Source organism: Acipenser ruthenus, chromosome 16 (genome assembly GCF_902713425.1).
Source record: "Acipenser ruthenus chromosome 16, fAciRut3.2 maternal haplotype, whole genome shotgun sequence".
NCBI lineage: Eukaryota > Metazoa > Chordata > Actinopteri > Acipenseriformes > Acipenseridae > Acipenser > Acipenser ruthenus.
Genome location: NC_081204.1, coordinates 24,240,960 through 24,255,119, shown reverse-complemented (window position 1 = coordinate 24,255,119; position 14,160 = coordinate 24,240,960). Strand labels below are relative to the sequence as shown.

At 35.9% G+C, this 14,160-nt stretch overlaps 1 protein-coding gene across 4 annotated transcripts in view; it reads right to left on the bottom strand.

Annotated features, from left to right (window-relative positions):
* LOC117412636 (dachshund homolog 2-like) overlaps window positions 1-14,160 on the bottom strand; it is a 137,096-nt gene that overhangs the window by 30,536 nt on the left and 92,400 nt on the right. For all 4 annotated transcript variants that reach the window (XM_058989126.1, XM_058989128.1, XM_058989127.1 and 1 more), the window contains 2 exons: window positions 2,515-2,670; window positions 1,231-1,403 (listed from right to left, as the gene is read on the bottom strand). In XM_058989126.1, the coding sequence (XP_058845109.1) occupies window positions 1,231-1,403; window positions 2,515-2,670 (329 nt within the window). The remainder of the gene's footprint in view (window positions 1-1,230; window positions 1,404-2,514; window positions 2,671-14,160) is intronic.

The window sequence follows — 14,160 nt, the reverse complement described above, 5'->3', positions numbered from 1 at the left end:
TTTTTTCCACAATGTCTCTGGACAATAAAAGCAGTTTTGAGCCAGGGGATTACATTTTTAACTCTAATATTTAGAAAAAATAAATCATTTAAGTAGGCTCTATATGCATACTACCCAGACCTCCCACACAGCCCCATCTGCAGGACCGATGGCAATATATAAATAGAGCAGAGCTCAGCAACCAGCAGAGAATTTACACTAAAAATATACTGTATGTAACCTCATTTGTCATGGTGATATTACTGTCTTCAGAATCAGATGTAATGTACTGCTGTATATGGATCACTTTAAAATAAGGCACTGGTGGATCACCATGGAAAAGCATATATAAAGGTGTCCACTGCTGCATTGCATCTTAGAGTTTACCTGAAGGCTGATAATATATATCACCCCTTAGCAATAACCCTTCCAGCAAACCTTATATTCTTGACCTTTTAGAAATGTACACTGAAAAGCTTCAAATTGCTTTCCTGGGAAAAGCAACTAATAATGTCTGGCCTGCTTCTGCCATCTCTTTGCCCTTATTCAGCTGGTATATTTAAGGAGTTTTTTATAACACATGTCAGCAATTCAAATGATGGAATGTATGCAATGTAGGAACCAACACATGACTTCCTGTTGAATTCATATTGATTTTAGTTGAGGTAAATTAAATCTTCTCAGGACATATTCTAAACATTATTATTATTATTATTATTATTTATTTCTTAGCAGACGCCCTTATCCAGGGCGACTTACAATTGTTACAAGATATCACATTATACATTATTTCACATTATACAGATATCACATTATTCTTATATACAATTACCCATTTATACAGTTGGGTTTTTACTGGAGCAATCTAGGTAAAGTACCTTGCTCAAGGGTACAACAGCAGTGTTCCCCACTGGGGATTGAACCCACAACCCTCCGGTCAAGAGTCCAGAGCCCTAACCACTACTCCACACTGCTGCTAAACATGTTCATATTACATCCTAAATCAACTAGTCATTTTTAAATGTATTATTTTTAAGTGTGACCCTTCTATTTTTAGAAAGCAAGGATTACATACTAATCATGAATATTTTCAGAAACATATTTCACTAAAGAAACATTGACACGCCTTTTGTCTTTTTTCTTTTAATTTCTATTTATATTGTAAAAAATGTCAAATCCTGTCAATGCTCTAATCCCAGCTAAGCCTGTTCTCTGTTTCTCGGCATAACAAAGGGGTGCATCTTCTCTTACCTTAATAACAGAAGCGCCTGCCCTAGACAGAGGACTCTGCATCTGGGCTGCTGCAGCCATGTTTGCTATGGTATTCAGGTGGTTCATCTGGTTCATCGCCATGGCAACAGATGCAGGAGGTAGGCTAACAGGAAGGAGGGGGTGGGGCATCATCATAAATGGCAAGTCAAGTCCTAAAAAAAAAAAAATATACATTTGGAAATATTTACATTACAAAACAAAATCTGCTAGCTAAAACTGCTAATAATTGTGCATCTTTCCATACACTTTGGTCCTAAATAACACTAACAACCCTGCAAGAGACTCCAGAAATGTTGCAGGGTTGTTAGTTGTCCAGAAGAGTTGCTGTGAACAGCAAGAATCGTAAACTGAAATACTGTTTCCTGCCATTCATTATCTTCAGTTATATTTTCATTGCCTCACTTATCAATACAGCCACATGGAGGAGCCTTCCTAGCTTTCTTTGCTAGACAGAGAGGCCGATTATAGTTCAAACTTCACTGAGCACATGTTGTTCTTCCTGCTTTACTGAAACACTGGAACCTGGTTCCATGATTATGCTGGGCTTTAGTTACAGCACCTTTTTAAAACTGTACATTTTAAAAAGGTAGTAATACAAATACATTGAGTGTATATAGATGATCGTGTCCACTAAGCCTTTAACAAAATGCTTGTCTTTTCATTTATTTTTAGTAGTACCGAAAATCTTATATTTGCAAGTGAATATATGCAATATTACATTGAGCATACTGTTTTATTGAGCCAGCGTTACATCTACTTGAAGTAACCTGTATTTTCAGTTGGCACACTCGATTTATACAGTGCTACGTTAAAGAAGAAAGTTGAGCAACAATGTAGTTGTAAAGGTCTATGTGGACTTAATCACCAAGAACTAGAGGAACAGGAAATAGGCGTGCATGTTCACTGTTCACAGCTCGTGTTTAATAAGAGACAGGTAAAACACAAATCATGTGTTACTGTTGATGCATACTGTAAAATAACAGCAAAATAAGATCAAAATGTGGGTGAATGTTTCACAAGATATATCCTTCAAAAGATCTGGTGCCAATCAGACATCAGTACCATGAGAAACACGATCACTATGACCCTACAGTGAACAGAGCATTTTGTTTGTAATCATTTTACTATAATTTACAGGTAATCACCCCAATTTGTTACTCTAATTCTGTGGTACTTTAATGGTCCGTGTTTTAGTGGCGTTCTGGTACCTTCAGATTTAGGATGACACCACTGAGCAAAGTGTCTTGTTCATGCAGCACTTACTGTTAGCTAGCAGATGGTTCTGTTGCAGGGAGCTGAGTGGGTGTGCTGCTCCCAGGTTGTGCTGGCTAGACAGAGCAGCATGACTGACCCCATGCTGCGTTCCTGCGGAAGGAGGGGACTGCAGCTTCTCTTTATCCCAGGACGACTCGCTCCCACCTGGGGAGAACAAAAGACAACAAGAGAATACATCACATAGCTGACTACTTAGTGACAAACCACTTTGCTACAGTATATGGAATAAACATAAGTGCAACAAAACCTGCCAAGTGTAGGGAGCCGGGCGATAACTAAAATATCTGGAGAATCAGAAAATCACTGATTTGTCATTTCACGTCTCTAATGCAGGCTCAACATGGACGCAGCAAAAACCCTACATCATCCATACAGCGACATATAGAACTACCAAGGATGAATCCATAGGTGGTTGGTGGAATGACTGCAGATATCTGCTCCCAAGTTCCTGGGTGTAAAGAGGAAATTGGCTAGGTCGTGGGATCAGAGCATGCTTCTGAGTTCTTCTGAGCTGTTGTGGGGATATCCAAATACGCAGTGCCTACTTGGATATTCTAAATTGGGAAGAAAATTAGGGGTAAAATAATTGCTATAATGTACACCTATCTCACTCTGGGTAGAAATGCTGATGCACAGAAAATATGATTTTTAAATAAATAAAGTCTTATTTAAAAGGCTTTTCACATCCAGCATTTTTGTTGAGTTGTACAGTGAAAATATGTCCTGTTGCAGGTGGTACAACACCCACAGCTGTGGGATGAAGAGGTGCATTGAGAAAGCCTTTTTAATAGTAAACACTAGATCAAAAATTGCACTCTATTACACAGAATCATAAAACGGGTTAAGGTAAAATGCAAAATGAATAAAAAAAATGTGTATAATTCCTCCTAATAAGCATATGAAGTCCTGCGAGTGAAATAACAGATGGTGTTTTTGTAACAGATTGCTATGACTGATTAATTTAATAATAATAGGAATTACATTCTTCCTCTGTAGGATTCTGACTTTTTCATTGGGGAATAATTTCAATAAAACAAAAATGCAACTTTACTAATGGTTTACTAAAACACCTGAGGCTAGTATACCCCTACCATGTTATAGCAGCCTATTGTTAGAGGTAAACTGGCAAGGTATTTCACTAGGTAATGACTGCAAGTGGCACTGCATGATGGTGGAACAGAGCTTGTTCAAGTAATTAGAACCCGTAGTGACTCTACTGTCATCATATTGTGTTATACTGTATAATAGATGGATGTCATTCACAATTTAGACACTGAATTTTTTGTGGAGTAAATATTTAGACGAGACCAAAAATCAATCTTGAATTTAGCAGAATTGTTTATTACAGACGCTGAAATGAGTTATTTTCTTTCATCATGACCTGGTGCTTTTATTATACTGTATTAGTCCCTTACTATTTTTAACATACTTCACACGACTCAGTACAGCCACTTGAAAGTAGTCTGAGGTTCTTTCTTATTCGTTTTTTGGATTGTAATTTGTGTGTGTGTTTTTTTAAAGAAATAAATTGTGCTAATAATGAATCTTGAGCACAATTTATTTAAGAATCTTACCCATTATTCAAATGCATTGATACAGACACAAAGGAGGCCCTTATGGCTTACAGTGCTCTACCTTATTCAAGGGGCTTTTTAAAACAGGATGGTCTCTTACAGAGATTCTCTTTTTTAAATAAAAAGTCACAGTTATTAAGGAACTCTACCTCTACACCAAATTAGTCTTATTTGATTGTTTGTTAATGGTTAGTCAAGTCATTTCTTTTAAACTAAAAACACACACACAAACACACACACATATATATATATATATATATATATATATATATATATATATATATATATATATATATATGTAGACACACACACACACACACACACACACACACCGTGATCTTCAGTGTAAAACATTATAGTAAACGTATATTAAATCCTTAATTTGTTTGGCAGGGGTACTGAAAACACATTTGTCGATATGTTACATGCAATAAACAGAAACGCAGTACATTCCAGTTCATTATTAAACAATCCAGTCTTATTTCCTGACCTTGCATAAAATCTATTCACCAAAGAAAAAAAAAAAAAGTGTATGGAATGGGTTACCAAGCCATGTTGTTGATGTAATTTATGTTATATGTTCTTATTCAAAAGAAAACTATAAGTTGGTGTCTTAACATATTTAAGGAGTAATAACTCAAATTTCTGTGTTTTTGTCACATTTGGTATCTATCCGGATCATATTTTCTGGTCAAGTTAACAGTAAATCATGTTGACTGGAGTGTTAAAATCTAAGCCTTCTACTGAGGGCCCTGTTGGGTCCTTTCCAAGAACTTCTCAAATGGTCCTGCCAATGTAATTAGTGAACAGTACTGCCAAAGCTGTGAGATGTAGCCATTAATATAGCAATTCCCTGATCTGTCCATCAGTCAGTCATACTTTGAAAATGTGTCCATCATTGAACAGGGCATGGTTACATGCTGACAGTTATATTTAAAAAGCTTTTCTAAATCTGAATACAATTACAACCAGCTTTTAAATCATCATTAGCATTGTTTAACACCAGCATAAATCGATTAAATCAAGACATTCCAAGGATATTAACTTATTAACCAAGGATATTAACATGCAGATACAACACTATATTTACATATAATTAAATACAATGAGGTCTGTATCGGTTTATGTCAGTGGTCAGCGACAGTACAAATAGCAATGGGGTCCTGAATCACGGAATTATAGATAACAAAAAATAATAATAGTCTACAAGCATCCATTACAGTTTTGTGAACCACTTTAAGATGTTCAATTCTAAACTAAATGGCTGTACAACTAAAATATTATAATTATTTTTCAAAATCTTCATAGCGTACAGCAAGGATCTGCAACTCTAAGGAGGCTGTGTGGTTAAAGAAAAGGGCTTGTAACCAGGAGGTCCCCGGTTCAAATCCCACCTCAGCCACTGACTCATTGTGTGACCCTGAGCAAGTCACTTAACCGCCTTGTGCTCCTTCTTTTGGGTGAGACGTAATTGTAAGTGACTCTGCAGCTGATGCATAGTTCACACACCCTAGTCTCTGTAAGTCGCCTTGGATAAAGGTGTCTGCTAAATAAACAAATAATAATAACATCAGTGCACTTTATCCGCAATAGGTACATCCCTGTTTTGCCCGAAGTATGATGTAATGCTCACAGTGTTTTTTGCCGTTTTACTGACAAAGAAGTTCTTTCCACCAGTTGATTTATGACCCAGATATGCGAATAAAAATATAAAAACACAGGATATTATATTGAAAATTATATTTCAGCAATATCTAGCACCAGAGACAGCAATGGTTTGTTGTGTGATTGTTGTAAACACTGTAAGGGTGTAGCACTTTAAGAGAAACATTTAATTTTTCTTCGGGTAATTGAAAGTCACCTGGGTGAATAAGCTGTATCTGATGCAGCTAAGACATCTGACAAATAACTGAGTATATTACCATGTGTCATTCTAATTCAGGATACAGAGAGCTGGGATTGTTGTTAATGTTCACAGCCTGGATGAACCTTGTATAAAATATCTAATCTGTGTAGGTGGCTTTTAGGGGCCATTTGGTAAATAACCTCCTTCTAATCAATAACTGAAAGAATGAATAGTTAAATCATTCTCTTTCTCACTTCACTGTGTTCAGACCATCTCTGCCTTTCACTATGGTCCTGCTACATTTAAAGATGTAAACGCATATGCCTCCTGGTAGGAGATAAGGAGAGCACGCAGGTGTCAGCGCAGTCAGGTGACCTCTGCATCTGGACCACAGGGAGGCACTTCACTGTGTAGACCCTAGCCATGAGGTCCAATGAAGAAAATTCTGCCATATGGTCGAGGTGGTACATCATTTCCATGAGGTCACCATTTAAAGGTCTTATTCAAGACTAAATGGAAGACTGTTCTGGTAAGGATAGAGCACTTGGCAGAGCTTAATGGGCAAGCTCAAATGACCCTCTCTATGACAAAGGATTCTCCATTGAGAAACTATTTAAAGGCATTTTATACAATTTTGAGATTGTATCGTGAATTTGGTATCTGCTTTGTTTTTACTAGTCATGGAACAGGTCGGAACTACAGTATAAAGCCCTCCTCACACCGGACGAGCGACTCAGTGGCAGAAGTCACATTAGCTGAGGCAAGGAGTGAGCGAGTGATTGAAACTGTCTGTGACATTTTTTTTATCATCATGTTAAGAAATTTTGCTTCACTAGACCCTTACTAGGGCTGTCAGTTAAGCCTCCAAATTGCAATCGATTAATTGGGCAAACAAAATCGAATCGTTCGAATAAATATCGATGCTTGTATGGCCCACATACTTTTTTTGCTCCTTTCCTCTCCCCCCGACGTGATTATTTTAATATCATTGCAGTTAAATAAAAAGCTTGTGAATGCGAGGGGTAATTACACCTTGGTAGCGTCAGGAGAAACAAAAAACACAACAGCGTTCGCAACAAGCCTAAAGCAAGTTTAAAATACTGCAGGGGTGTTACTAAAATATTTATTCCAAACAGATTACAGTACTTTGGAATGTAATCTATATAAACTAGACAACAGTTTATGAAAACCGTATTTGCATAATACTGTACCACCTAACCTTCACTATCTGTGAAACACACAATGCGGAAATCCTTGACTAAAACAACATCATCATCATCATCATCATAATAATAATAATAATGCATACCCGCTATAGAGGTCAAACTGATCGTTATTCCAAAATTGCATTTAACATCACTGATGTTTTTCTTTTTTTCTTTTAACGTTATTGAATATTGTTAAATATTCATAAAATAACAGTTCATTTTGAAACTCCAAAGAAGTGTAAACTATATACAGTCAGTTTTCTTCAATGTGCGCAATTTATTTACAGGTTGTTTGCCAAGAATACAAGCCTGTCGTCCTGCTCTGGATTCAAGGCGGCGCGTTTTTACATCGAATACAAAGAGGGGCGTACTTACAAAACTTTTCAAAACTGATTCGCTGGTAGGATGGGACCAGCAAATCAGATGCTACTTAACACAAGCAGGAAAAGAAGAGCACGCCCACTGCTTGTCTGGCAGAAAAACTGTAAATAGCAAGGCAGGACGTTCAGTGCAGTTTCGTTGATAAACTTAAATAATGTTATTAACTATGCATGTTACAAAAATGTAATTATTGAATCGATTGTCCAGTATTTATATCAAGGTATATAACGAGGAATTGAATTGATCGAAAAATCGATTTTTGATGTAATCTTAGCAGCCCTAACCCTTACCAACAGGTTTATAACAAGGAGCGTGTCATTGCTTCTGCATTAATTATAATAAACTAACCCCGAAAACAGGGCATGATACTAACAGAGTCAACCTCTCTTCAGAAGAAATTATTATTATTATTATTATTATTATTATTATTATTATTATTATTATTATTATTATTATTATTATTATTATTGAGGAGATTGAAACGGGATGCAGGGTCCATGCAGATTATGCAAACTTTAAATCCAACCTTTAAAAAAGTAATTATAATAAAAACAAAAAGCAAAGCAACATTAGATATACCCTCTTTCGTTAATGTATCTATTGTCAGGGATGCTGGGATTTCAAGCACAATAGTTATTTGGCGCAAAGACATACCATAATAATGAAAACAAATACAAATCCTCAAATCTATTTAAAGAGATACTGGGATATGTAGATAAAAAGCTGCATATCGATAGTGAAGGCATATAACCTACAAACTACATGTTTAAACTAAAGAAAAACACAGCAGTTTTGTTCGGAATCAGGCAGAGCATTGATGTCAAAATGGGTGCTAACTACCTACAGTGAGGCTGATAATGCAAAACACTAGGACAGCAAACATTCAAATATTATTATTATTATTATTATTATTATTATTATTATTATTATTATTATTTGTTTATTTAGCAGATGCCTTTATTCAAGCCGTTAACGTACAACTTACCTACATTTACAAGTGTTTTACATCAAAAGAAAAGTTTAAGTAAGCCCAAATTGTCATTACATGTATATATCAAATTATGAATATCCATCTAGAAGACTTTGGTTAGTTTTTTTATTTAATTTACTAGAGCAGAAAGTATTTTTATAAATTGAGACCATGTGTTTATGTAAAGATCACAACTGGAATGGTTGGCTTACTGCTCAAAAACAATACAATAATAATAATAATAATAATAATAATAATAATAATAATAATAATAATAATAATAATAGGACAGCTTAATTACTATTCTTTACATAAAAAAAAAGATTTCAAGTTTACTAGTATGTTAAAACTGCATTCAGTTCGAGAACCCGAAGGGCACACATCTTTAATTCTATTTTTACATAAATACATCTTGTAAAAACCCTTACCTAAACACTATTTAAGAAAAAAATTGACAGCTTGCTTTCATGTACCAGTGCTCGGTTGCACATTTGCCTCTGTTTGTCATATTTCTTATGAGCCATGCCATCTGCCAGAGGTGGCATTTTCATGGCTGTTTACCCTGACTCCTGCCAAGGAATCATCTGCCACTGCCTAATGCTGCCTGAAAAAAGGGGGATTAAGATGGTAATGCAACTGAGACTATTGATAATTTGGTGTAATTGGGAAGAAATGAAGATAAATGAGGCTGAGGATGGAGAGGCAATTAGTTCAGCAGGCTCTACAGCTGTGCTTCTGGCCTAGTTCCCCTGGCCCTCTACTCAACAAGGTACATGCAAATTCCAGCTAATGACAAATATGCTATCCAGAGCCCTTGTAGATTAGAGAACTTTTAGCTTGCATTCAATGCACAGTTTTACCAATCCCCATAACGAAACAGACACACATGCATTTAGTCTTGCTAGTCCAATGAAATAGAAAATAATGCCAATGATGCTTTTTGTACAGTTAGGTGTTTTTTTTATTTTTTTTATAACAAACATACAAAATATCTCCAATGTTCACTAAAAATATATATTTTTATAGCGTATTTCATAAAAATAAATCCAGTGCAAATGTCACATTTATTTTATCAGTTTATTTAACCCTTTCATGCATGACGACCTCATATGGGGACGGATACAAAACAAACTCTCTTCTAGTCTTTATATGGGGGCACATGGAAGACACAACTGCATGACAGCCTCATATAAAGCAACAGAGCAAAAGTGAAAATATTTTCAATGAAAAATATATTTATTGTGTGTCCAAAACTACTTTTTTTCAGCTGTTTTGAATATTTCATACATGAAAGGACTACAATCACTTCCAAGCCGTACAAACCCCAAACAAGTCAACAACTGGTGTCAGAGTGAGTAAAGTGCTTGATGATCAGTGATGTCGGAGAGAGGAAATGACAGCTTGATGAAATGCAGTGCAGACACCCACATTCTGGAGAGCCCAGCAGTTACTTCAACACCAGGAAAAATGTGTATTTAGCTTTGGAAACGTTGTGCTTGCGGCAAAGGAAAGCTTATGTAGATGAAAATCAATACTGAGGACAGTTCAATCGGGGGGGGGGGGGGCAAGATTGAGGACGATTTGTACGGAATGTGGCATGGTCTAGCAAGAGTTAGGAGATGAAAGATGTTGAAAGAGGGGTCAAGTGCGAGACTAGAGAGGTCCAAATAGGGGTGCAACAGCAGATGAATAAATTAACACTTCTCACAATCCCCTAGTGGGTATGAATAAGTGAAGAATGGTGAATTCATTAGGAATGGATAGAGGGGAAAGGAGATCCTAAATGCTTTTTAAATCATGATGAATTAACAGGGCTGAATTTATAATGAATTACTGTAGGAAGTGCATAAGATATTCAGGTGTTATTCCAGCGGTATTCAGTCGAAATTCATAAAATTACATAAAGCCCCCAGCAACAGTAGAATCAATGTTCTTCTTATTATTATTTATTTTATTTATTTGGCAGACACCTTTATCCAAGGTGTTACAGGACAGTACAGTACAGGGTTACAATGCAAGATTAATATTTAAATACAGTATATTTTACAGTAAATGCAAATAATACTACGAAAATGCAATATGAACAATAAATGCTAACCCTAACAAGGATGCAATAAGTTAGGATTACAACAAGTCATATCTACAATGACATATTAGTAGTGCAATAGTGCAAGGATAGTGCATCAGCTGAGGAACCAATAACGTGGTGCTGAGGTCAGGCAAGTCCAGTCCATAGTAGACCAAGAGATCTACAAGTACAGTCTAAACAGGTTTTACCCCAATTCGGCTGTTAAACACATTTTCTCCACTATCCAAGAGAGAAAAGAAAACAGTAGCCCATCATAGTTTATTCTAATAACGTAACTGTTACGCACTGCCAGTGTATGTTGAAAAATGCAACATGAATATACCTTTTAGATTTCAAGACCACGTCACTAACACACTTTGCATACAATATTTTCTAAACAAAGTTGTTAAGGCAGGAGAAAGGCAGACAAAAAAAATCATGCACATCCTATCACCTTATATTGACCTAAATAAATGACCGAGAAAATAATTATACCGACCGTACAGGTGAGAGTTTGCCTGCGCTGGGGAAAATATGGTCATACAGGCATGCAGTGTCTTCTGGGAATAGTAGTTTATCTGGTATATGCAGAAATGCAGAGGAAAACTACAATTCCCATAATCCACGCATGTCACCAATGCTGTCTTCATTTTTAAACTTTGGTTTAATAGGACTAAACAATCAAGGGATTTTCTACGCTATCGAGCAACGATGCAGTTTATTTTTTGTCTACCGTCCCAGATGTTTTTAAATTTTCCTACCGTTATGGTGTATTTTTTCTGTTCAAAATCTCCTTCAACTAATAATTGTGCATACTCAGAAAAGCAGTGCTTCAGCAGGGGGTGGGAGGGTTTGAGTTGCTCTTCTAAGTAAAACCAGGGATCAGACTACGTCATCTGCCATTGCTAGTACTGTACTGTGTGCGGGTATAGCAGACAGAAGTTAGAGGCATGTCTTCTCTGAAAAAAATCTCTGGACCCGTCCAATTAAAACCTGTGCTCAGATCACGTGATCTGCTACTGCTAGTACTGTGGTTAATAGCAGATAGGCGTTTATAACAGAGCCTTGCCTCCTCTGAGGAGTCAGAACTGCTGTTGCTATAGGAATGTTGAATCTAGGGTTTAGGTTAAAATATCATTTTTTCTTGCATTGTAGACAATATTTTAGTTTTATTGAACATTATTATATTATAATAATGTTATATTATAATGCTACACAACAATAAATACATTTTGAGGAGGCACTGTCTTCCTTGCCTCCTTTAGGAGCCTCCACTGATGTAATGACTTCTGGACCTGTGGCAGAGGATGTTCAATGAGGAAATGGGCCTACAAGCCAGGACAACCTGAGGAGCTACCGCACCACTCCATGAGACAGGATCAGTGCCACATTGAGTCTGATAATTAGGGATGTGCTTTTGGAAAATTTGTATGAACGTTTAAACTCTTTACAATGTCAGCGTTTAAACGTTTTAACCAAATCTACATACACACCCTTTATATTACATTCTGACACTGACAGCCCTGGTTAGTATTTTCTAAGCAAATAAACCTTAAATAAGCAAATAAAGTTTTAACATTGCAAAGTAAAAAATAAATAAATAAATGAATAAATAAATAAATAAAACACATACACATCAAAGTATATATTGAAAGTTTATATTTTTGGTTGTAATTAAAGTTGCTACTGAAGATATAACCATATACTATATACATATTTAAACACATTTTCCGATAGTATAATGTTTTTAGAATAGTGTGTTTTTTAAACGTTCATTTAACAACAAAAAACAGGAACCTATTACGTTTTTTTTTGTAGGTTTTTTTTGTTATAAGTAATTTTGCCCAAAATTATACGGTTTAAAAAGAAAAAAGACAAAAATCACCCACTGTACAGAGCGAAAGTGAAAGCGAGTCGTGCTTACAATTGAAAAAAAGTTGGAAATACTTTCACTTCTGGAAAAGGTAATAAAAGGTAGTGACATCAAGAAAAAAGTGTTTATTTTTTCCTGCAGGGAATATCATGCAGTAAAAGATACGTAGCTGGTAAGTATCTGTTATTTTAGGCAGATAAATCAGTCACTGATAATGTTTATGAGGAAAAGTGTTGTGCATGCGCTGCCATCCCAACTGACACAGACTGGCAGGTTTGTCATGGGTCCAGCCAAGAAAACCCAGCTGTCACCAGCTCCTCAGGGTCCCCCCTCCCCATGAGGGTATTAATTGGAATTAAAACTTTGCCTACCGTGTATTAGCATGGGACTCCTTGGAAACCAAACGTATATGTTCTATTTCTGTCCTTTAAGAATAAGGGACTTTAGGATTTGAAATTAGAAATAACAACAAAACAATGAAGTGGCACCAGCTTTAAATTCAGTGAACCCTTTTTGCATCCTTATCAACAAAAGAACATTGTGTACAGTCCTTTTTATATTAAAATGTGCTTTACAGCAGTCAAGAACTTGAAATAAGTATAAAGTGCTTGAAAAAAAATATTCTTAATTAATGTCACTTCTAAAATATACTTCTATCACTGTCATTGATAAATATGACCCCTTAGGGTCTGTTGTCGTACTGCACACAGTGCTGAGTTACTGGAAATTAATGGAAAACCTTACATACCACTGTCACCAACAAACAATACCATACTACAAGCTGTATACATATTCATATTAATAACATTTTTGATACTGGTACACTGTTTGTTCCTGCAGGAGGGAGGGGTCAGGCCTGAAGACAAGGTTTCACATGCCAAGGAAGGACTCCTGAACTAAAGGCAGTATTTCAAAAAATATCTATTTATTGTGCAGAATGGCTTTGAAACATAGATACATTATTACACCATGGTCCGTGATCAATGGGGTTCATTGAGCAATTTAAAAACACCCATTGTAAAGCCTGGTGTCATATCTGTAACAATATACACATAAGAAAATATATAGATATACAGATGAACATCATTCAATAAATGCTGGAAATGCAGTATTCATACAGGCTCTCTCTTATGTTTTGGGAACGCAACCAAATTAAACCAAAATCAAATTACATTAAAAGCACTGTCTGGTCACTTTCTCAGTACCAGAAATGTGTTACACTTGTATCTTGAGCCTTGCCCACCTCCAAGTATAAAGAGTATTTGTAGAAATGTGACTGCTCGGGATACAGAGTATTTGATTATATTTTTCTAAAAGAGTATATCTTGTCTCAATAAATAATTATGATCTCACATTTCCACAGTTAATGAACTTAAATATAATATCAATTGGAAAAAAATCATTGCTAAATAAGATTGTGTACTGTATGTATTTACTTAAAGTACCTGAACAACACGTATTGTGCCGATACAAAAGGTTGGCTTCTCAAACTGTACAAATTGATGTCTCCTTTAAATATCGTAAAATACAGGTTCAGAAATATTTGCAAATACATAATTAATGCCAATACAATTTATAAAGCTTCGTTGAGAGATACCCTCAGAAAACTGTATCAGAAACTACTGTGGATGTGGATTTCTGGGGGTCAGAACTCAGCAACTGTCCTAAAATGGGGGCACCATGTTTTACTACTGATGATTTGTGCTCATTATGA